The 26,286-nt window shown below is 41.9% G+C and overlaps 1 protein-coding gene across 1 annotated transcript in view; it reads right to left on the bottom strand.

Moving 5' to 3' along the window:
- LOC147685082 (SCO-spondin-like) overlaps positions 1–26,286 on the bottom strand; it is a 1,395,910-nt gene that overhangs the window by 137,241 nt on the left and 1,232,383 nt on the right. Inside the window, exon 77 of the mRNA XM_086939757.1 lies at positions 24,782–24,921. Coding sequence (XP_086795883.1) covers positions 24,782–24,921 — 140 coding nt within the window. The remainder of the gene's footprint in view (positions 1–24,781; positions 24,922–26,286) is intronic.

The following is a 26,286-nucleotide window of genomic DNA, read 5'->3' as shown; positions in this document are numbered from 1 at the left end:
TGGAAAAGTCTGGTAATTTTTCAAATGCATACCACAAGAAGAGAAATGATTGATTCCTGATGGTGTGGGAAGAGATATCATTGTTGTTGAAGTTTTACTGGTTTTAATTAGCGTTAACACAGTTAAAAGTTAGGTCTGATTCTCTTAGACTTTGGGGGTTACAGTCCTCTGTGCTTCCTTTATTTTTGCAAGTGTGAAGGTTCATGCTAAACACTTATTGCAAATTCTGAAAGACTTCTACTGGAGTTTTTACTATGCTGACACCTTCTCGCATGTCCAAATTTCCTTGAGACCCTATTCTAAGAACAATCCATATTAAAAACTTAAAGCCTTGATTAAATGACTTTAGAATTATACATGTTTAGGAGAGAGAATCAGAGTTTCATTAAGGAGCACCCATTCCCATTTCTCAGTTTTTGTACTGCTGTGATTATTTCATATCTTGTTCTACTTAGACTGAACCAACTGCAATATTTCATTTAGCCAATTCTGTATCTTTTTAATATTCTCTTGATATGCATATATACAGGTCTGATCATTATTTAGCAATAAAACTACCTATGTTCAATTACTGAGTCCTGGTCCTTATTGTGGGCCCAAATGGGCTTCACAAAGGTTGAATTGTTCTATTATTGCTAATTCCCTTTGTGTCATAGTCAAATTAAAAAGGTCTATCAGATGAGAGATTGTAAATCATACACCTGCACTCTCTCAATATTATAAATAGATTGCCTCCAGTTGCACAGTCTGATATAGTTATTTTGCAGTTTTAAATAGCACAAACTCAACCCGAAGGTTTTGGAGTGATTTATATGACCACCCGTTACATTACACCAGGCCACATTTATTTTTGTAGGTATGGGGAGATTAAGTGGTTTGCCCAGAATCATAGGATTTTGAGTCAACGCTATAGTCTAGAACATGGTTTCCCAGTTTCCAAGTCAGCATCTTCTCAGGGTTCTGCAGGTAAATGTACTGAAGCATTTCCCATCTCTTCGACTGTGTGACAGGGATGCTTTCTAGCTCCCTTGCTCTTTTGTCTGGTTAGTAATGAGGTCAGTGCCTTTTTAAGACAACCTAAACCCTGATACACTAAGGATGAATGCCAAAAAGATCCAAATCCTATCATTTGCTATAGGCACTCTCTTAATATCGAAGACAGATTATCTATGTACACAGTAAACGAGGTTTGGTATTGTAGTAGTACTGCCTTAGCTAATGTCATGTTTCTGAGTAACAACAGTCGATTAAAGAGATGTTTTTTTAATAAACAAACAACTCCTCAAGTGGGTGACCGCTTTTCACTATCTTGACAGTGGACTCAACAGTAGGTTGAGTTGGATTAAACAAAAAGAGAACACAGACTAAACCTAAAACAATCAAGTGTTGCTGTTTAATGTCTAGTCAGTCAACCGGCAGCGTGTCAGTACATGCCACCCTACAAGTGTGCAATATGAAGTCTGCAGCAGCTGTCATCTATCAAGCAGTATTGTGGAGATATGTAGACACCAAAGAGCTGCAAACAACTGAAAACTCTTTTTTAAGCTGAACTTGAAATTTGTCCAGGCAGTCCGTTGACACAATATGAAACCCATCTCAGAGACTAAGGCACTTGCTCCAATATGTTGATGTTTTGTAAGGTGCGCATATCACCTGGGAGATATCCTAGTCCCTAAAATAGGGAGAAGCTGTCCTGAATGGGCCTTATTGGAATAGCCAAGATTTTATTTTTTTGTGAAATCCGCCTGGAACTATCCGCATATGAATCGAAAGGCATGAATATATATGTGTGTCTCTTATCCTTTACACAAGCAATAGAAGCTCTCCGAGTGCTAATATCTGATACCACAAAATGGCGAGTGTTGTCTTGATCAAGATATTTGCTTTATGCCTGGTGCACCAGGATTAAGACCCTAGCAATTACCAAGTAGCGTATAATTAATTCGACTACTTTTATAAATGTTAATAACATAGAGTTTTAAAATGATATATTTTACACGGTGGGATTACAAATAGTGTGACATAGTCTTAATCTTAGGGATGCATTTATGAGCGTGTTTACAAGAAGTAAGATATATAGCTGGATAAACTAGGATAAGAACTTGTATTTATGTGTCAGGAGTGTACAAATTATGCAACAGCGTCAACTACATTAAACAGCAAGGAAAGGCAAAGTATGCAGTGAAATGCTGAAGATTGTGTGATATTATTACTATATTATGTTGTTATTTTTAAACATGTTACCACTGTTTGGGTAAAGGTTTTGCCTCAAAAGCACCACTTTAACAAACAAATAACTCAATCAGCAACTGAAAGGTGACTGGTCAACCTTAGCAAAGGGCCCTACAATGCTCATCAACATGTCTTGCTGTGTTTTAATAACTTTGGATCTCTTTGAGCTATATGAAATTTGTTGTTAAATTGACAAATTATACAGATGATGTGCTATGTGGGAAATGCGACAAAACCATAATTATGTTGAAAACTACACAGCCACTGAATCACATAATCACACTCGCCCTGCGTACAATTAATGCATGTTAGGTCTGGGGCCATATCATGATCAGCTGCAGTGGCTCAGCATGAGCCAAGTGCCTGTTTTTGCTTTTGCAGTTTTTAAAGTGCAATCAATTACACCAATATTTTTACCTTCTGTAGCATCTTTCTAGTGTAAACTCTAATCAAATAATACTCACTCACCTTGTGAATCTGCCCAGGTACACACTACATCCAGAAATTCTTGCAGCTCCCATGTGCCAATGGGTGATGCCATCTGCTTCCATCACCACTCCATCCCACCACCAGAAATACACAGAGCAGCATATAGGTGCCAACCCCGCACAAAGGTTATCAGTTGTCTCTAAAGTCCTTTACTTAGCAAACTGTTATTCAGATTGTAGCAGGAATAGTAAATCTGACCTCTCTGTAGTCCAACACTTTGCCTATTGTTGGAACAGAAAAGTACATTTTACCTCTCCAAAATCAAACTCTTTCTTTATTGTTCTACAATTTGGAGTGGGAATAATACATCTGATTGTCTTTGATGTATGTTTAGTAAGTTTTGATGCGATGGAATTATGATGTTCTTTTAATGCATATTTTTTTATTGTTTACTAGATTGGAGTTAAAATTCTAAATGTTATCCTTTCATGTCCAAGCAGTATGTATTTACATTTTTTTTAATTTTCTATTTAAAAGTATTTGGGTATATTTGTAATTCTTTACTTCAATGTTTTGTGTTTTATTAGATGAATTTAATTTTCATAATGTTTAATTTGAAAGAATTAGGAATTGTTATGTTATGTTATGTTACTGTGACTTTTATAGCGCACAGCTGCCCCAGCGAAGGGGCGTCCCGGCGCTTCAGCTGGCAGAAGAAGAACACAACGGAACAGAACAAAGAGGGAGAGATCAGGGAACTATAGTGGGCCAGGAGGAAAAAGGAATGTTTTGATGGCCCTCCCAAAAGTGTACAAGTCCTCAAGGGCACGGATCTGAGCTGGTAGTGAGTTCCAGAGTTTGGTCGCGAGGTAGCGGAAAGACCGACCATCAGCCCGAGAACGTTTGACCCGTGGAACTGTCACCAGATTTTGGCCCAATGACCTTAAGGAACGGGAGGGAACATAGGTGGTAAGAAGATGTGCCAGAATCAGGGGGGACGACAATTTTAGAATTTTAAAAGAAAGGCAGAGAGTCTTGAACTCAATCCTTTGAGCCATAGGGAGCCATTGGAGCTTATACATGGTTGCTTTCGCGGAGCAGAACCTAGGTAGGCCCACCAGGGCTCTAGCCACAGCGTTCTGTACGCGTTGCAACCGGATGACTTTTGCCTGATTGGCCCCCAACAAGAGCGAACTCGCATAATCTAATCACAAGAGTATGGTGGCCTGAATTATCAATTGTCTGGTCGGGGCATCAAAAAATGTCAAGGCTGGCCTAAGCTCATGCAATATGCCAAAGCAGGTAGCAGCTACTTTTTTGGTGTGTCCGCAGAAACTAAGAGTGGGATCCAGCCAGACACCCACATTTTTCACCTCAGACACTGGAATGGGGGTTGGACTCAGCTCAGAGGGCCACCACTGATCGCCCCAGAGGGTGCTGTGTTTACCTTTTTTCTTTGCATTGAGCTGTAGACAGTTCGCCGTCATCCAGCCAGCCATTCCTATCAGACCATCTCTGAACCTGGAGGCCCCGGAGTCGGCATCCCCACTGAGGGCAACCGCCAGCTACGTGTCGTCAGCATAGGAGACCATATTCAGGCCCCACTGCTTGGCGACCGCAGCCAGCGGCTGCACATACAGGTTGAACAGCGTGGGGCTGGCGGCCGACCCCTGAGGTACTCCCTGTTCGATGAAATAGGGTTTGGACTCAAAGGGAGAAATAGCAACCCGGAAGGTGCGATCTGATAGAAAAGACCGAAACCAGTCCAGTGCCCTCCCCGAGAAACCTGCTTCTCCCAGGCGATGCAGCAGTATCATGTGTGAAACTGTGTCAAACGCGGCACTGAGATCAAGTAATACCAGTGCCGCAGTCTGACCGGAATCTAACACTGTACGTAGATGTTCCGTCATAGCAAGGAGAGCTGCCTCGGTGCTATGACCAGGCCGAAACCCATTTTGGCAAGGGTCAAGGATATTGGTGTTTTGAAGATGTTTAGACAGGGTCTCATTCACATGGGCCTCAGCGACCTTAGCGACCTATGGGAGAAGAGAAATTGGACGATAGTTCTCCAGTTTGAGCGGGTCCAGCACTGGTTTCTTCAATAAAGGTGTGACGTAGGCCTGTTTCCATTTAATGGGAACAATGCCAGAAGAGAACGAAAGATTGATAAGATCGCGGATAAGGGGAAAACAGAGAGCAGCCGACTCTCTCAACTGCGCAGGTCTGAGCAGATCCGCCGGAGATCCGGATTTAACTTTCACCACCAACTTATCCAACTCCACCTCAGAGATACCTGGCAGTATTGATAGAACCACATTAGTGGTGGAACTGGGCATCTGATCCTCACTCTGTGGGGCACCTCAAGGAAAGGAGCGATAGATGGTCTGCACCTTATCCAGGAAGAAACTATCAAGTGCCTCACAGTGAGACTCAGAGCAGATCTCTGCTGCTGGGGCTTTTTTAGCAGTCAGATCTTTGAGGACTTTAAAAATCAGCTTAGTGGGATTGGAGCTACGTTTGAACTCTTGGGCGTAGAAGGCCGCACGAGCTCTACAGATGGCTCTATGATATGTTTTAACTTTAACTATGTAAAGAGTTTTTTTCTCTGTCTCATAGGTTTTACGCCAAGCTCTTTCAGCTTGTTTACATGATTTTTTTAAGAGCAAGATGGCGCTATCAAACCAGGGACTTGATTTGCGTCGGCAACATTTACTCCATGTTGCGGGGACCAGGAGATCGAGGGCCCGAAAGACCCAGTCGAAGAAATTATCATAGCCAGATTCAACTTCATTGAAATGGCCAGGCGGATATTCGCTAAGCAAGCGATGGAAGTCCTCGAGTTTTAACTTCTTCCATGGGCGTTTGAAAATGACCCTATCTGAGATTTTGAAAGGGGGGTACTCATAGCAAGTTGGAATTCCACTAGATGATGGTCGTACCAAGCCAACGGAGTTGGCAGCAAGGTCGTAGCCCAGTCAGATTTGCAAATATAGGGTCCAGGGTATGTCCACCCTTGTGCGTGGGGTGAGTAACTACCTGTCTTAGCTGCAATGCCTCTAGGTCAGCGAGTATACCACCAATAGCGGGGGAGTGACAAAGTTCGAAATGAAGATTGAGGTCGCCAAAGACACTGAAGTTGGCAGACCCAACAGCCAAGGAGCTCACTATATCAGGAAAAGCTTTTCTAAAAGTAACATCGCTGCCGGGGGGTCTATAAATTAGAAGACCTGAGAGGGTAAAGTGAATATTGATCGAAATGGCAAATTGTGCGCTCTCACAGCCAGCTATAACCAATGTCTTCCAAACACAAGGGTAGCATGATTTAACTATTACTGCAATGCCCCCTCCCCTAGAATTGCGATTATGGGTGTAGATGGAATAGTCCGGAGGGAGCGCTAGGTTCACCTCGACTATGGCATCATCTTGTAGCCAGGTTTCGGTCATAAAAAAGACATCAGGGGCCTCATCCAGAAGCAAGTCATGGATTTCGGCATGATGTTTGACCAGTGACCTAACATTAAGGTGCCAGATCTTTAGGTCACGGTGAGCTGAATACTTAGGGGGCACGGGATCTATATGAGGAGGCTTAGTAAAGATGCTGATAGGAGCAGGGGAAGGAAGCACAAAATTATTACAAGAGCACTGAGAGGGGCCGCAGAGCGGATCAAAGGAGGAATGCTCACAGTGAGAAGGCAGCTGCCGGAGACTGCGTAACTCTTCCCTTGTATACCGGCCACCCGCAGACGTAGGAGATATAGGGTCCATGGCCCCTAGCACCTCCTTAGCGCTGACTGGCGCTAAGGAGGTGTAGGATTTTAGTTTGTATAATATAATATAGATTTAATAAATGTTTTAAATAGTATTGATGTATTCTTTATTTAATTATTATATTCTGACCTAACGTTTATATTTATTTAAATGTACTTATTTGGAAGTTACATTTTTTGTATTATTTTCAGGTTATTAAATGTGTGTTTACATTTTCTGTATTATAAATAAATATATATGCAAATGTATTTAACTAATATTTTTTCAAAGTTATTATAATGCAAATTTTGAAAAATAAATTTGAATACAATATTTTGGCCACTATATTTTTGTAGTTGCGATTTTTGCACTTTATATAATAGGTACGTAAGTCGATATATTTGTCCTCACTATTTTTGACACATTACTTTGTATGTGTTGAAATGCAATATTTGTGCCTCAATATTATCTTATAAAAGTAAATAGACACCCCTGATCGCCACATCATCCAGGTGCAGCATCCATCACAGCCATGTCTTAGGGGAGAGAAAGAACTGTCTGTCACAAGTCTGATTAGCTTCCCTCATCCATCTTGTCTGAGAGGCTTCTCCAGTGCTACTCCCACAGCTGGTATTGTGACGTGGCTTGCATGTAGTCTCCATTTTAGAGTCAACTTCTTAGGTTGACATCTCTTTCTTGCGGTGCCCTTTACCAAACTCTCCTGCTAAACATGCGAATGTGCTGCATGTGTACTTGCGATAGGCACTGATGACCTGTAGGCTGTACAGTTAGTTTCAGGGTTGTACATGAAGAGCACAATGCCAAAAATTTCCTTCTTTTCTGTGCTTGTTTAGAGACATTTCCTTTTAGTTAGACAAAACTAAATGAGCTGCTCTACTCCTCTGCCATAGGTGATAGGAACAGCGTTTTTTATTTTAGAAACAGCTAGTGTGCAAAGTCTTTTTGAGAGGAACATTTCTATGCTGGGAATTAAAACAGAACCAGTGACAACTGTGGCTGAGATGCAACCCTGCTGATCCCCATCTCCATCCTGCTACAGAAGATAACCTGTGCACTGCGACTGGCCTCCTGACACCTAAGACCAAGGTATGGGTCTTAGGCTATCACATTGATCTGGCAGAATGATTCTATTGCTATGCTCTCTTTAGTATAGTGTACATACAGATAGGAGAAGAGAAACTATTCGAAACAATTACTTTGGAGGAACTGTTTATATTATTCATCATTCTAAGATTGCTGCTTACAGTAGCATGTCTCATCTTTCTAATAATCACAGCTCATGCTTTTTATGCAAGAAAATGTTCATTTCAATAAATGTTTGCAAATGCATTCCCATATCTTTCTTGTGTTTACCTTGGGTCTTCAAGAGTGACAAACGAAAGGATTAGATCTGTCCACAATTCTTTAAGAATCAGAGTGGTAGTCGTAATTCTGAATATACTTTCTCTGAATTTCTTCCTATCTCTCAACATGAATCTCTGATAGAGATCCTGAGCTGTAAGTCAGGATCCCCGGAGGAGCCTTGCCCCCACCCCCAAGTTGTGGAAGGAGCTGGCCCATTTGGTGAAACACTCTCTGAACCAAATATGGAACACATCACTTTCTTAGGGCAGCTTCCCTGATGCATGGAAACATGCTGTGTAACTCCCATCCAGGAAAAAATCCAATGTGTATCTGGGGGAGCTAAACAACTCTCGCCCAATCTCATTATTACCAGCACCAGCAAAAATGTTGGAAAAAATGGTACAGTGACAACTGGCCAATTTTATTGAGGGACATGACATTTTGCATGAACGTAGTCCGGCTTTCGGACTTAATTTAGTACCGAAACGGCATTGCTGGAGGTGGGAGAGTCAGTGAGAATGACTGTGGACGAAGGAGCATCCGCTATGCTGGTGCTTTTGGACTTATCTACTGCGTTCAAACACGGTTGACCACCTAATCCGGGTAGAGAGACTCCAAGCAATAGGAATTGGAGGTGTGTACTCACCTGGCTGAAGTCCTTTCTTAAAAATCTAACGCGAGAGGTCGCCCTCCAACCCTTTCAGTCGGAACCCAAACAACTTTGGTGTGGGGTACCACAGGGATCAGTCTTCAGCCAGCTTCTTTTCAACATATCTATGACCCCACTGTTCTCGCTCATAGCAAACTGGGATGTGAAGGCAATATCATATGCTGACGACACCCAGCTGGTGTTTTCCTTTAAGGATCAGTCTGTGGACTCCTTCATTAGGATTAAGGGTTGTTTGAGAGACATCTCCCAGTGGATGAACAATAATAAACTCAAACTTAATGCAGAGAAGACAGAAGTGTTGTTCTTCGGGAAGGCTCTCCCGCTGGTAGTTGGTATTTGGTGGCCAGCGGAAATGGGCCTGCCACCTACTCCAGCAACCACAGCAAAAAACTAGGGCATAAAATGGGAAGCAGATCTCTCCATTACAGCCCAAGATCGGCAGGTGGCAGCCTCAAGCTTCCGCAAATTGAGAAGTCTGAGGATATTTTTACATCTACTGCAGAAGGACGGTTGTAGAGTCATTGTCCATGCCACAGTGATATCTCAGCTGGACTATGCTAACTTCCTGTACCTGGGTTTGCCCGCCCTTCTGGTCAGGAGACTACAGATGTTAAAGAATGCAACTGCTAGATTAATTAGGCGAGCGCCTTTTCCGCATCACATCTTTCCACATATAAGACAGCTCCACTGGTTACTGGTAGCGAAAATAATTGAGTTTAAGGTCTTAACTATGGCCTTTCGGGCGTTACTTGGCAAATGCTATAGCTACCTTAAACAAAAACGCTCTCTGAGGTCCAACTTTCAGAACCTGCTTTGCACACCTCGCTTTGCTAAAGTTCATATAGGGGGCAGATTCTTTACAGTGGTGGCGGACAAGCTATAGAATTCTCTGCCGAATAATATCCGCCTAATCCAGTCCGAACAGACGTTCGGAAAGTCCCTGAATACCTGGCTCTTTAGCCTTGGTTTTTTCTTTGCCCTTACACTTATTTTGCCTCCTACCGCTACAGCGCCGGGCCACCTCTGTTTGAGGTAGCTGTCATGCTTTATAAATCTCTGTTATTATTATTATTATATTAATATAATCAGAGTGTCATGTTCAAGGCCTCCAACAACATCTAGACCCTGGTTAGGTTGGGGTTGGATGTGGTACAGGAAGCTCACTGAAAACATACCAACATGTACTGATAGTGTTGGTCTAATATAGAGTCCAGCTATATTTGTAGGAATAGTTTAACATGGCACCACCAATGTTTTATGTCAGGTACTTATTTAATAGGTCTCACATATGCCAAATTCTCCTTTTCACCTCTACGTGGAGATTTCTGTGTGACATGTATTTATCCTCTTCAGGTAAAAAGAAAGAACCTGTTCTTGTCTGCACGCTGTTCATGCTTGAACCTTAAAAAACGATCGCCCTGCTGTAATATTAACTTTCTTTGAATTCTATTAATTTAAAAATGGTCCTAGAAATAAACAGTCCTGTTAACTGTAGACAGGTACTAACTGCTCACTTAACCTCATATAGGCTTGTTAATACTGGTGCAGAAGTTACCTTTGTGATAGAGGCGCATGAAGCTTATAGATATAAAGACTACTACTCCAGTGTAGATTTTCCTGTATTCAATACTAGAACGAAAATATTTCATACATACATGGAGGCTGCAGCACCACCAGCTTATAGACCCTATGAATACTTCAAAATTGGTTCCAAGGCGCCCTCCCACATATACCACACAATGAAAGACTGGGTCCTCTCAGTAATGATGGGGCAACCTGTCCAGTCTTAGCTGGCTACATATTATTTCCAAATATAGCTGCCTTAAATATTGGTGTGGTATGAACGTCATATATACAGTTAGATTGTATTGACATCTAATGCAATATGCTATGCATTCAATAACAATTGCCCAGGAAGGGCTGTTCAAGCTAGGCAAACACAGATATCTGAGCCTGCTTTTAGTCCAGTTACTATCAATGTAAAAATGGGTAAGGTACCCACCAAACAGGAGGAAATTCAATTTTGGATAGCACAAAAAACAAACAACCTTGAAGCAATGTCTCCTCATATGGAACCCAAATATAATTTTAGATTTCTCAGTGTGTGTCTTCCACTGATCTGATTTAGATACCACCAAGCACCAGATTCTTGCACACAATGCTGGGAAAAGACAAACAAAAAGAATAACAGAAAACATGGAGTGGATCTCCACAACAGAACTTCACTGAAAAGCATTATAACTTTCGCAACCGTGATTCCATTAAACAGCCTGAGATGCATTAGTATTCTGATATGCATCCCTTCTCGTTCTTTTCAGGATTCTTCAGACAGGAAATCCCAGACAGGTGGATGAGGTGAACGCAGACAGAAAGAGTAGGTAAAATCAAAAAAGACTAACAACTATTTTGCAATCATCACAAAAAAGAAAGAAAAGCTTTCACAACAAAAAACATAATTCAGAATAAAGAAAGTGGCAGGAATATCAGCCAAATATACTACAAATTCTCAGGATGCTTCTACTGAACAAGACATGGGCTAAAATGTTGCTCGACAGTGCAGCAGAGGTCTCAATAGTTTGCCAAAATCTTCAAGAGTTTCTAGTGGTGAGACCGACTGATGTATATATTCAAGATGAAACGCCAGACCAGCAGCTGAGCCCTCCAGGCAGACTTTATGATTTGGACAGCCAAATTGAGGGTGATATACTGTATACTATTAAAGTATTGTTCTGGCAGCATTTGAGAAATGCTTATGGCATTCTCTTGGTTGCGAAAGATTGGCTGCCTGATTTTGTTACAAAAGTCCCACAGGGGAAGGAGGTATTATTACCCTCCTTTTTAGGTCGAGGACTGCGTCGCACTGCGTAGCAGTGTGGGCAGAGCTCCGAGATTTAATGTTTCTTGGTTAGGGGGCTTGAACCCGCCCCTCTTCTCCATTGACTGGCCTCGTAAATTCTGGCCAGCCATTGGAGGAGAGGTGCATCACTCCCTATAAGCCCCGTCTTTTTCGGATTCGGGGGCGTGCTCTTTGTGTTCTTTCTCACTGTGACGTCATCCGTCACTCAACAAAAAACACGCCCCCCAGTCTGAAAAGGACAGGGCTTAAATGCAAATGGCTGGCGCTACAAAGCGGCTGTGTGCATATCTCTGTGCACAGCCTGGACTCTCTGGCAAAATTCACCTGTCCGTGTGATCCTGGGTACCGGTGTGCGATCGGCACACAGTGAGGCTTTGGAGGACTGCTGCTCCCTTTAACTGCTGCTCCGGCGCTCAAGAGTGTGACTCCTTGCACTGCCCGAGGCCATTATCAAGAAGAGTCCTGAATCACCGCCGCAGGCCCTGAGCTACTGTGGAAAGATGTGCGAGTCATTTTTCCCCCGTGTTGTGCCCCAGAAAGATCACCGCTACAAACTGCGTGGACGAAGCGGAATTCCAGGATGAGAGGAGAGGCGCCGACGTCACCACTGGTCCGCGCTGGGATTGGCTCCAGCTGCCCAGAGTTCCCTTCGCGTCATGGAAGGGCCGCGCTGTGATTGGACCCAGCGCCCGTGAAACCCGCAGCGCCATCAACCAGCCGCTGCTGCCATTGGTCCAGATTGGTCCAACTATAAGAAGTCAGTGACTATGGAGATGAGTGAAGTCAGAGATCAGTCAGATGTTAGTTCTTCGTGCTTTATTAGAACTGCTGCCTGCTCTATTTGCCCAGGCCGTTTGACATATTTTCCAAATCAAAATGTACAATGTTTTTAAAGCACGAACATTATATAGTGAATAAGTGCACGCTTTTATATGTATTGCTCCTTCCTCTGCCTTGAGCGGGTTCAGAGTGGCAGTCGCTTTGTGTCACTGATATCTGCAGCAGTATAAGAGGTGGGAGAGCTGTACCTAGGCAGGATACTGCCTGCAGCAAGTGTTAAGAATGTTCTAGTGATCTTGCACTTTCCTCTCTATTATATGGCTCAATACTGGATCACAGATGCTCCAAAAGTTGGAAGTCTGTTGAGTCTGACATCACAAGCCCCCTCCATGTTCGTATTGTAGCTGGGCATTGCCTGACCCATGGAAGCGCTCTATATAAGCATTGTGCATGAATACACAGGTTGTAATGGCACTTTAAACATTTCAGCACTTGCTACGAAGCGTGTCTATACACACTAATTCCTGCTAAAATTGCGCTTTTGTAAGTTTTGTTTTTAGGTCGAGGACTGCGTCGCACTTACTCGTCTCCTGCATCTCTTTATTCTGTCTTATTCCTCTCATGCATCTCTTCATTCTGTCTTACTCCTCATGCATAACTTTATTCTGTCTGTCTTTTTCCTCTCTGGCATCTCCTTATTCCATCTTACTCGCCTCCTGCATCTCTTTATTCTCTCTTACTTTTACTTCTCTCCTGCATCTCTTTATTCCGTCTTACTCCTCTTGTGTCTCTTTTTATTCCATCATACTTGTCTCCAACATCTCCTTATTTCGTCTTACTTTTGTCTCCTTCATCTCTTTATTCCATCTTACTCCTCTTGCACCTTTCTAGTCTCTTACTCCTCCCATGCATCTCTTTATTCCATCTTACTCCTCTCGTGCATCTCTTTAATCCGTCTTACTCCTCTCATGCATCTCTTTATTATGTCTTACTCCTCTCATGCATCTCAATTCTGTCTTACTCCTCATGCATCTCTTTATTCCGTCTAACTCCTCTAATGCATCTCTTTATTCCGTCTGACTCCTCTCATGCATCTTTATACTGTCTTACCCCTCTCATGCATCTCAATTCTGTCTTACTCCTCATGCATCTCTTTATTGCATGTTACTCCTCCTATGCTTCCCTTTATTCTGTCTTATTCCTCTCATGCATCTCTATTCTATCTTACTCCTCATGCATGCTCTTTATTCTGTTTGTCCTCTTGTGCATCTTTTTAATCTGTCTTAATCCTCTCATTCATGCATCGCTGTGTGTGTGCGTGTCTCTGTCTGTGTGTGTGCGTGGTTCTGTCTGTGTGTGTGTGTGCGTGGCTCTGTCTGTGTGTGTGTGCGTGGCTCTATCTGTGTGTGTGAGAAGTGATGTGTCGAATTCCGAAAGAGGCTCCTTACTGCAGGGCGATGTACTGGAAACTTCGTGCACAGTTGCGATGCATGGAAAACTCAGATGCACTGGGGTCAATGTGGCTATGGCGAAAAAGGAAATGCATCTATTTTTCCAGGCTCAAGCAGGTGATGTGAGGATTCATTCAGCTGCAGGGCCTGCGTAGGAGTCGGAGCAGGGTCCTGGATGTCGGAGACACTGTGCTCTGAATTCGGGTTAAGGCGGGTTTTCCTGGCACAACAGGTATTGCATGGAGTTTTCAGCTGCACTGCAGCAATGCATTGGATTTTCAACTGTACGCAAGCCTGTGGTGGGAAAAACAGGCGAGGAGGCTTGCAGCATGGGTTATCTTCTTCTTCCTGCATCAAAGCCAAATCCAAGAGCCCAGAACTGGAAGTGGCACCACTTGGCAGATTGGAACTCCCAGCAGAGGAGTCCAGGGGCTACAGATGAAGTCTTTGTTGGCCCGAGATTTTCAACAGGAGGCAAGCACACACAAGCCCTTGAAGAACTTGGAAAATAGGAGTTCAGAAAGCAAAGTCCAGTTCTTTTACTGCCCTCTGACAGGACCAGCAACAGCAGGCCAACTCAGCAAAGCAACACAGCAAAGGGAAAGTACACAATCTTACAGCTCTTCAGCTCTTCTTCTTGACAGAGTCCTCAGTCCAGAAGTGTTCTAATAATATGGGGTTTCAGGTCCAAAACGTATATCCCCTTTCGGTCTTTGAAGTAGGCATACTTCAAAGGATAGTCTTTGTAGTGTAAATATCCTTCCTTGCCCTTTCCCACTCCAGACACACTGCAGGAGGTTGGAAACAGCATTGTGAGAGGCCAGACACAGCCTTATTTCGGTATCAGAGACCACTCCTTCCAGCACTCTAGTTCAGGAAGGCTCATCAGCCTGGTGATAGGCTATCGGGATATGCAGGGTACACCTCAGCTCGCCTTGGGTGACTGTCTAGAGTGAATGTGACTGTCTAGAGTGAATGTAACTGTCTAGAGTAAATGCATAAACACCCCAACTGTCAGTCTAAACTAAATATGGATTCCACAGGCAGGCAGAGGCACAGGTTGGCAAAGCAAGACAATGCCCACTTTCTAAAAGTGTAATTTTCAAACACAATTTAAAAACCATCTTCACAGAAAAATGTGTTTTTAAATACTGAGTTCAGGGAACCCAAACTCCAAATCTCCATCTCTTCCCAATTGAAAGTTACACTTGTAGGATGTACAAGCCAGCTCCAATGATAATCTATGGGGGAGATAGGCCTTGCAATAGTGAAAAATGAAATTAGGGGTAGTTTACTATCAGGACATGTAAAACACACCAGTGTATGTCCTACCTTTCACATACACTGTCCCCTACCCATGGGGCTACCTTGGGCCTCCCTAATGGGTGCCTCAAAGGTAATAAAAGGAAAGGTTACAGCTGGCCAGTGGGTGCATTTGACAGGTCGACAAGGCAGTTTGAAACTGAACTGGAAGATACTGCAGTGGCAGGCCTGAGACATGTTTACAGGGCTAATCGTGTGGGTGGCGCAATCAGTGCTGAAGACCTGCTAGTAGCATTTGATTTACAGGCCCTGGGCACACACAGTGCACTTTACAAGTGACTTACCATGAAATCAAATATGCCAACCATGAATAACCAAACATTATCACAAGTAACACAGGGAGCACTAGCACTTTAGCTCTGATTAGGAATGATAAAGTGTCCAGAGTTTAAAAAAAACTGCAAAAACAAAGTCCAGCATACAGTAAAAAATACAAGAGGTTGAGGCAAATAGACAGGGGAAATCACGCCAAGGCTGCCGGGTGTACAAAACTACATGGGACATTTTCAATGATTCTTCTCTCAAAACATAGCTACTGAAAGCAGAGATTTGATGGCGTTCACTGCTTTAGGGTCACAATAAAAATGTCGGAGACACCTTCAAGGGTATAAGAACAGTCCAGGTCTCTTTGCTGCCCGAGTAATCTCAATTTTACAAGAAATTAACCCAGCTGCATATGTCATACGTTGATGACATTTACCTCAAAGATGATGAATAAAACACACACTTTGTCAGAGTAGAGCACATCATTTTGGGATTTGCTGAACATGGCTACGAACTAAATTTTAAAAAAACAAAAAAAAAATTCTAAGGGCCAGATGTAGGTAGGCATTTACCGGTCGGTAACGGCCGAATTCGGCCGTTACCGACCGGTAAATGCAATTTGAGATGTAGGGCCCTGTATTTTACAGAATCGGTAAATTTACCGATCGGTAAATTTACCGATTCTGTAAAATACCGAATCGGTATTTTTTACGATTCGATAAAATTGATATGTAGGTGGGACTCTTCTGAGTCCCACAAGCATTACAGAATCGGTATTTTACCATCAAATACTATTTGATGGTAAAATACCGATTCTGGTGTGCATGCACATGTGTGCATGCACACCTGTGCCATATGACAGGCAGACCTGCCCTTAGGGCAGGTATGCCTGCCAAATGGCCCCCGAACCTTTTTTGGGGGTGCTAGAGGGTGTCAAAGTGACACCCCCTGCACCCTTGTCAGAATCGGTATTTACCGATTCGGTAAATACCGACCGGTAATGCCCCATTCATTCCTATGGGCTTCAAAGCCCATAGGAATGAATGGGGCATTACCGGTCGGTATTTACCGAATCGGTAAATACAGATATTTACCGATTCGGTAAAAGGAACATCTGGATGTTCCTACATATCCACCCCTCAGATTTACCGATTTTTAATTACCGAATCGGTAAAATTCGGTAATTAAAAATCGGTAAATCTCATATACCTACATCTGGCCCTTAGTGTCCTATTTTTAGGATATAAATTATACATTGAAGGTAGACACCTTGCTCTACACTTCTTGGAGAAGTGTGCTCTTCTCCAACCACCAAAAACACAAAAAAGCTACAATCACTGTTAGGCTTTCTAAACTTTGGTAGAACTTACATACTAGACTATGGAAAGCGGGTTAAACTGCTTTATGATTTATTCCGTCCTGATTTTCTCAGTCAAACATAGGACCACAGAACACACTACAGCTCTTCAAGCATTGCAAACTGACATGCTTGCATCCAACCATTTACCCACTTCGTTAAACAAAATTGATGTAGTCATATGTATCATTGCTAGTTCTACTGGCTATATACAGGTCACCTTTAATGAAGATGAAACAGTGACAACTGCATATAAATAACATTTATATTCTAATGCAAAAATCCGTTTTGAATCAAAAGAAAACATTCTGACTGCAGTCCAAACAGATGTCCTCCAGGAGCGTTCATTGCTTCAGGGGGAACGCATAATTGTGGTTTCTCCCATACCAGCCTTCGAGGTTGCAAAAAAGCAATGTTACTCGCACTAAAGACTTACATCTACAACAGATTCAGTGGGTAACCTCCTTGACAGCAACTGATGTAGATTATGTCTTTGACTCGACATTAAGAACACAGAAATTTCACCAGTATGAAGAAAAATTCCCCATGTTGAATGAAATGTTGCCTCTGGATCAAAATGATTGTATAATATACACTAATGGTTCTGCCCAGCCCTTGGTTGGTACAATCATAAACACTCAGCAGCATGCACTGTAGTGAAAGGTATGACAAACGATGGAGAATTTCAGGCACAAAAAACATACCAAGAAACTTTAGGTGGCTGTACCACACAACGGGCTGAACTGAAAGCTCTGGTTCTGGCACAGCAGAATGCGGATCCTGAATTCCGGACAGTTATAGTGAGTGATAACTATTACTGCATCCAGCCGTATAATGATAGCTTACACAATTGGTACTTGAATGAATTTAGAGCATTTAAGGGTAACACTATTAACCATAAGCTTCTTTGGGGGAAAGGTGGCAGCTCTTAAAGATGCTCTGCCTTGGACTCACGTCATTCATGAACTCTAACCTGGACGCAGACGTATCGGGATGAAGTAACGCAATTACCAGTTACTATCTGCCATACTTAATTTGGCTATATAACCAGAAAGATAAGGACTTATTGTCATTGTGTGGCAGTTCAGACAAGGAGAATTTATTTCCCTGCAGCTAATCTAAAACAGCGGAAAAGAAAATACCTAAAACACGTTTTTTGACGGTCTTGTTTAGGAAAGTAACCAAACCCCAGTGATTTACAACCAAGGTATTTTCTGTGATCAACAAACAACTCTACATGCACTTTTATCATTAAAGAGTGTCACACTACATCAATAGTGATTTATATTGCTATATACTGGTCAGAGAAACAGTTCCCCTAAATTGTGTCCTGAAGAAGGTATTTTTAAATTATGTGCGGTACCACAGAAACGAGTCAACGCTAACTAAGTTTGAATCCAACTACAAGAATTTCTGGGAAGGAATCAATTAAAACACCTGTCAGGATACAAACTTGATGTTCTGTGTTGGATCAATCCATACAACAGTTAGTTTTCTACTGTGTAAATAGGGTCTCCTATTTTGATTGTCTTTATTTTTATTTGCATTTGTTTACGTCGGATTTTAATGTAAAGTGCATATTATATTTGATTAAATATTGCATGCCATGTTTGACCTGCATATAAAAATAGTTTTTATGTTTTTATGTTAAATATTAAATTTTTCTTGTGTTTCCCCCCCAAAAAAAATTTGATTGAAGAATAAGGGTTTAATGAAATAAAATCAATAATCCTTAAGTGCTACATTTCTAGTCTGGTGGAATGTTTATCAAGGGGTTGTATGACAGTGTTTTTGCTCTAAAGTAAACATTGTGGATGAATGGGAAGCAAGTGAATTGGCCAGTCCTGCATAAGTGTCCAACCTAAGGGATAACTCCTTTCTCTACTATTCATGAATTGGGCCATCAATGCAAAGGTGTTCACGTTGTAGGGAATTCATTAGCTGATATAGCTGCCAAAGCGGGAGTTCAGACAGTTTTATTACCTGCGATTACTCGCACCCATACAAGGAATGAGAATAACATTAAAGCTGCGGTGTATGATTTGACTAGTGGAACACCCCTACCCAAACATGCCAAAAAACTCCTATATATTGAATGTCCAAAACAATCCATTTGCCCGCATTACTGTGATTCGAATGATACCCAACCAGAACCGAAGGCTAAAGATATTAATTGGTGCACATGAAGGCTTAGCGTCTGCCAATGCTCACGTGATGGTTACCGTTTCTTTGTTACAGAAATGCTACTGGTGGCAGGGTCTTTATAAACAGACTAAACAATATGTCCTTTTGCTGTAACGTTTGCCAACAAATTAAAAGCTCCACTGTGGCTCTCCCACCCCAGACACCCATTCTAGTTACTAATAAACCTTTAAGTTGTGTCCATTCGGACGATTGCAGACCACTAAATTTTGACTGTACATTTGTATTAACTTTATTAGCTGTGGATTCTTGTTCGCAATTTCTATGGGTCTGGCCACAGCGATCGGCTGGCACACGTACTGTTAGTAAAGATTTGCAAGTCTTTATTGGTAGATATACAGTAGTAGAATTCCACTTGGACCAGGGACAGGCATTGGACTCTAAGGCTTACCAGGATGCCATGGGGGGCCTGGGTGTTGCTGTGCATTATTCCTCTCCCTATCATCCTCAGGGAAATTTGATAGCGGAGCTAAAAAACCATGACTTAAAGAAATCATTAACATCTAGAGTATTAGGTACAGGTCATAGTTGGATCAATCACTTGTATGGAGTTCAGAAAGCTTTAAATAACCTGCATATAATGTCTTTGGGTGGCCAGACTCCATATGAGGTTCCCTTCGGGATTGAGATGTATGTTTCAGATCTTGATAACCCTGGAACAGTTGTGACTGATGTGTGCTTTGACATTAATTAACGTTTTGCTGTCTTACAGACTTTTGAGATGAGCAATTGAATGTGAACACTATGGGGCCCATTAGGATGTCGGGCGGATCGGCACTGCCATGCGGGCGGTGGCGATCCACCCAACATCCTTGCCAGCCCGCCACCCACATGCCACCCATTTCCCCCCGCCATATTACTATGGCGGGGGGACCGCGGCGGATGTCTTTACCACCCTGGTCGCCTTGCGACCGGGGCAGAAAAGGTTTAATATGGTAGCGGTGTCTATCAGACACCGCCATCCATATTAGTATGGGCTTTGGGAGATGCCTTTCCGTGGTGGCAATGCCACCACAGAAAGGCAGGCGTTCTTTACTTTGGGGTCCCCCTGCGAGCCCCCATGGTGAAGGCAAGGTGGAGGGTGCACATGGGGGTACCTGTGGTACCCCCCTGCATTTGCATACACAATGCGGCAGGCACCGAGCAGTGCCTGCCGCTTTGTGTATGCAAATGCATTACATGCATTTTTAGCATTGTGGCGGGCGGTGCTGAGAGCACCGCCCACCACAATGTTAAAAATGCAGGATGCGCCCGCCACTGTGATGGGCACATCCTAATACCCCCCACGGGACCGCTGCCCTTATGGCGGGTGGTCCTGTAATCCGAAAGAATGGCGGGCGGACTAAGTCCGCCCATCATCCTAATGACCCCCTAAATGTTCTGCCACTGACGAAGTGAACGAGCAACCAGAAACTTCTAGATGGATTCCTAAAGTAAGGAGTCTAGTCCAGGATAAGATTATATATGTCAGGAATTCAGACCATCATTTCGAGCCCCGAAACCTGTACTTGCTGTTCAAGGTATTCAAACTGTGAATTTGCCACCGCTTGCTGGTTGTAAACAGAATTAGAAGTCTCTATTGACTTAATTAGGCTCCATCATGTGCCCGGACCTAACTAGTGGGCCAAGGGGGTATATGAGTAGCTCCTTAACTCCTCTCCATGTCCTGCAATGCACTAGTTCAGATTTAACTACTACCCGGCTGGGGACTTCAGTTGAACTTGTGCCTGTTTCTGCTATTTCACCAACCAACATAATTTACTATCAACTACCTTTGGATATAACACCTAGCTTTCCTTCGCTGCACGAGGTTCCTGTTATTGTTCAATCTGCCTCTGGTTACTTTGCAGGCACTGATGATTTTTCCTACACTTCCTTGCATGGTGCACGTGCACTGTTTTCTTGGATTAAACAGACTTATCAGGTTCCTCCATGGTAATACCTATGGATATTTCTCTCCTTGTTTTTTCTTTTCACCTGGATTAGATTTGTAATAGTGTTTTTTTTCTCTTGTTTAACGGATATTATCTCCTAGAGTGTACTTCTCCTGAACTGGTAGCTGAGATGCTTACACCTCTCTCTTCTTCACATAAGGTCTGAAGAGTATGGTATTTCGTGTCCATGATGGTATCATTTGGGATAATGTCCCATATGACATTTTTGTTCCAATGGAAACTTTGCACGGTCCATGTTTTTAAAATTGCTATGGACGATATAATAATCCCCGGTAACTAATGAATCAGACGTTTTGACTGTATCACACATATTTTCTGAATTAGACTCCTATACGGTATTTAAAAATGTAGATTTGTATTTAAATTCTGCAAACTATGGTGATTTGTTATCATAAATATGTTCATCATTATTTACTTAGAGCTAGTACAGCAAACACTAGTTTTAATTATACATAATGGGAACACTGCCTAACACCACCTATAGGGAGTCAATAACAGTATTTTAAAAAGTTTCCTTATTTTACTAGTCGTGTCCCCAAAGACCTGGTTTATTTTTTTTATAAACTTACCCCTTGTCAAGCAATAAAAACATGCTGACACATACTAAATGAATTTATTTAGTATTCTTTCATTTCCAAATTGACCATGCAAGGTTACAATTATTGCAAAAACACTATTGATTTGAAATAAACATTGGGTGCAAGATACTGGCAGGTCCAGGATATTGATGCCATATTTAGCACTTGTTTGATCCCTAGACAAATTATATTTTGAAACAGAACAGTACAACAGACTACTTGTCTTGTACTAGCTAATGCTGAAAAGTTAAATGCAACTAACAATCCCCGGGCTGCATACTTTGATAAATGTCCACAATACACTAAAATTACAGAATACTAACTAAATGTGATGGTGCCGAATGGTATATACAATCTTCACTTTATGAATCCGATGGGTAGTTAGAGTGGCCTCTTCACGCTAATGTTTGTAAACTCCTCTAAGGGTTTTAAAGTTAGCAGACCAGACCCTGGATATGTTCAGTCGTAACAATCAGGTGTAGTAACAACCTACAGGGTAGGCAAGTTATGCCAGCAATCACTGGAACACTCCACATTGTTCGCTGTTAAGCAGCATTTATCCCTTCTTTCAGACTACATGGACTTGCAATATTTCTTATTGGATCCCAGACCTTACTGGTTTAAATATTTTCTATATGCCACCTATAATGAACCATGGTAAATTGCATACGAATCTGCTAAGAGGTTGCGACAAATTTATAGGGAAAATTTAGAAAAAGCATTAGCTGTTGTGGATAATGAATGGACTACATTGTCTAATTGAATTTATTTACTGAATAATATTATGCACGGTTAAAGTCAGTTAAGGGTAATTCTGCTGCTGAGTTGGACACTGCAGGTTTTAAAATCAAACTGCATGCCCTGGAGCTTTGCAAATAAAACAGAATAGTTTGTGCCTTATACCTTGTCACAGGTGCCTCAGGTCATGGCAAGGAAAGGCACAACTTACACAATGCTTAATATGGAACGATTAGAGAAACTGCCCTTCACCAGAGCTGAAACACCTTCAGATATATGGTTGGTCCATGGTTTCATTTCTTTGAGGCTTTCTACCTTTCATTTCTCGTCTTTTCTAATAACACTTTCAAATAGGCAGATATGAACGGATGTGAAGTATCTTTCTGTATGTGACTTGGTTTCTTTCTTTTTATTACAAATGTGTGAGTGATAACAGAGAGGTTTTTCTTAGTGGGAATGAATGCAGAGTTTCTTTGAGCCATTTTTTAATTTGTGAAAAGAAATCTTTTGTGCAAAAAGCATTACAAATTCCTACTCTCCACCCACTGACTGGGTGAAGAGGGCTGATGCTGATGGAAAGCTGGTGGAACTGGTAGGCCTGCAACAATAGGCCTAAAGAATGAGCCCTTACTCTGCTATTTTCAACATGCTCAAGAGTCAAATTGACCTTCCCACCAAAAAATCACACCCCATCAATGGATATGTCCCACAGATAGGCTTGGATGTCCCTACAGAATAGCGTACAGCATCCAGGCATGGTGCCTAATAATACACTGGTGCCCTTTACACCAGCAACAACGTAATTGGCATTGAGTCCAGATGGAAGAATTTGCTTGACAGCAGTGAAGTAAGAGAATTATGTTTTTATTATATATAATTAATTATTAAATGTGGTCTGTGGATTAAAAAAAGACATTAAATGGCATTCTAATAAAAGTAATGCTACATTTTCAAATTAAAAAAGGTTATTGAAATGTTTTAAAATTAAGTAATAATTATGTTTTATTTTTAGAAAATGTTTTAACACTAAATTAAATGTAGTTATATTTTTAAACAGTTTAAATAATCTAATTATCTAATTTAATTTAACATTATTTTCTATGGTGTTTTATTTTAAGTCTCTGGGCTGGAGTACATTTCCTGCAGTTTTCTGTCCTTTTTGGCTGTAGTAGTTTTGGAAGTGCAGTTTGGGAATAGCAATGGGCTTACTTTTTGGTGGGTTATTGTCTCTGCGTCCCTAAAGCCCTCCTTAACTCTTCCTTAACCCCTCCTTCCTTCTTCCTAAATGTCACCTATTTTGTAGGAAGTATGCCATATTTTTCGCCCGCTCCTCCAGTCTCTCCCACATTTACTGCTAAGTTGTAATCTTACAAGTTAGAGGATATCTCCCAAAAAACGTTATGAGAGCTAGTGGTGGAGATTTACAGTTGCTCGTTTGTGAATAGCATTTTATAGTGCTTTAGTAGTACTATTGTAGTACTGTAGGTCTACTAAATGTACTACAAAATGCAGTTTGTGACTATGACTCTAAGTATGCAGAATCCACCACATAAAATAGAGGAAATTCAGCTACAATCTTAATTTAGGGTAGAGCTACAGTGATCCAGGTTACTGCTAGCCAAGATTCTGGCAGTGTTAGTCAGTTTGAGGCCTGAACTGGACAGTCACCTTATGAGATTTAAGCTATGACTGAATTAATGACAATGTATATGTGTGCATATGTAGTGTGTCTCTTGGTCAGTGGTATTCATGTTCATCCATTGGTCCTTAAGGTTGTCATTCACCTTTTGGTTCTGCACACCACTGCCTACAGCATGGAGCAATTTTTCAGCTCCTTCAGGCACTGGTTGTGTTTACTATGGTGACAGCAAGCTGCCTGTGCACATGCTAGCATACACCACCAACGTAGTGCATTTAAATGCCAGGATTTGTGCACACTGCCATAGTGTCACGTGCTGCCCCTGCAGTGTGCCATATCCTGCGGAAGCACCACTCCTGAGGGGTTGCCCCATCCTATTTCATACTTTCTTACTAATATAATTTTTTGTTTGTTTTGCCAATCTCTTTTGCCTTTGCAATTTTTTTTACAATGGCATGGCATGTCCTCACATGCCGCTACCAGGACGCTTGCTTCATCCGCTGCAATTTGTAATCCACTGGATCCCAGGTGGTAACAGCTTTAATGAGCAGCCATATGCCAATATTGTACTAATTGTTCATCATCTTATTTATCTTTCACAATTTTTGATACATTGTTTTTAACATTGATTTTAAATGTGTCTTTCATACTGGAATGAAAAACTAATAAAGTATGCCGAAACCACTGAAAGGTGGTTGCTCCAGCTAGTGCAAGTGCAGGCACCTTTCAATGATTTTGTCTTACTTTATTACTGGTTCATCATTCAAAGATGAGAGAATATGGAAGATGAGATGTCCTTATAATATTCTTTACCATTTAATCATGGCTGCTGCCTTGATATTGCTTGTAAATTCATCAGCCATCTTGGAATTGTAAAGAATGGTAAAATATGGAAAATATAAAATGAGCAAGCAGTGGCCACCTTCTTTAAGTGACCCTTGTTACACTTTATCATTGCTTTTCAGCTTAAAGATTGCCAACTTGTTACTTTTAACACATCACCCATCATGGAATAGTAACCTAAAAATAATGTTTTCTAAAAACCATAGCGCACATCTACATGAACTCATAAAGATAATAACTTTGTAAGAGGCCATTAAAGGTCACTCCTGTTGACTGCCAGTTCTTGTTTCTAATGCAAAGTGAACAATTCTGAAGCCTTCCAGTAATGGAGAAAACGAATGTTTTACTCACCATTTCTTGCAACCAATCCAAGCAGTGCCTCCAGGAGGTATGTACAACGGTGGTGCTGGTGTGGCACCATCTGACAGGACAAGATGGACACAACCACATTCAGAAGCAGGCACACATTCTCCATTCTGTTCCACCAATCCCTTTAAAAAGAAATAAGAATATGTCAATAAATAGAAAGCTGTGTAGACATCAGGCACAGCTTCATTGAGGTCCTGTGTAGGGATTCCTAATGAATACTCACCAAAAGTAAAAGTGCTTAGGACCCAAAGGCAATCTCTCTGTAGTGAACACTTTTTTTTTTTTTTTTTCCTCATCTCACCTTGGCATGTACAAATGAACACTTGCAACCCGCTATCCATCCTGGGCGCCCCGGGTTGAAGTTCTTGCTGTACCCAGAGCCGACCCGGCTACCCCTTTATTCCGGGGCCAGGTGTAATCATTGGAAAATTTCCGGGTTTCTTACCAGCCTCATTTCCTTGGCCCATTCCATCAAAGGTTGCCATACTGCGCTATTCCTATTGTGTGCTGTGCTGGTTTCTAAGCGTGTTATTCTTTGTACAGATTGAAGCCATTTTTCGTGTAGAGGGGGGTGACATCCTTCCAGACTTTACAAATTCCCCTACGTGCAATTAGAATAAGCATGAAAAATAACGCCACCTGTGTATCCCTTAGCCCATTTAAGAGATAAATGTCCAGACCAAAGCTGACCCTTGCAACATTAAAACTAAGTTTCATCTTGAAGATACTGACCAATGTCTTCTCAATGGTGGCCCAAAAAGAGCCAATCCTAAGACACTCATAAAAAACATGGATATTATCGGCCTCTGGCGTGTCACATCTGGGGCATACAGGGGGTGGGTTGACAAATTTTGCGATTTTTTTAGGAGTGTAATAAAGCCTGTTTATAACATAATAGTGATTCTTTTTAAGGGGAGCGGATTTAACAAATCTATATAAATATTGAAGGGAGAAATTATATAGATCGGCTGAGGGTGCCTCTAAGATAGAAAGTCTCCATACTTGATGTAATGGTGGAGCTCGAATTTCCTCTGCCTCAATCAGCTTCCTATACAAAAAACCCACTTCTTTCTTCCTCTAAGTTGGGGCCGACAGTGCAAACTCAATGTCCCAGTTTCCACCAGTATTATTTTTCTCAGAGGAATACCACGAACAGAGTTGAATATATTTAAACTTTGAAAAGGAGTCCCCAATCCTAGACCGCAACACCTCCCAAGGGTGTACCCCCTCTGATGATATTAGGTCTGACCAGATTGTTATTCCCGCTCTCTTGACTGATAGAGAGAGGCTATCCTGGAGACATTGCGGAGTACCCAGGGAGTCCCATATAGGGGCAAGATCTGAATAATATTTTATACCCCAATACCCCTTAACTCTGTTCCAAAGAATCAAGGCCGATTTCAATACATTTAGGCGAACCTTCTTGTAAAATCTTGGCGCACCAAACTTATATAAAAAACCAGGGCCACCCCCTTCCTGATCTAACA

Source organism: Lissotriton vulgaris, chromosome 10 (assembly GCF_964263255.1).
Source record: "Lissotriton vulgaris chromosome 10, aLisVul1.2, whole genome shotgun sequence".
Classification (NCBI taxonomy): domain Eukaryota; kingdom Metazoa; phylum Chordata; class Amphibia; order Caudata; family Salamandridae; genus Lissotriton; species Lissotriton vulgaris.
The sequence above is the reverse complement of the archived record's forward strand: the minus strand, read 5'-3'. Positions and strand labels throughout refer to the sequence as shown.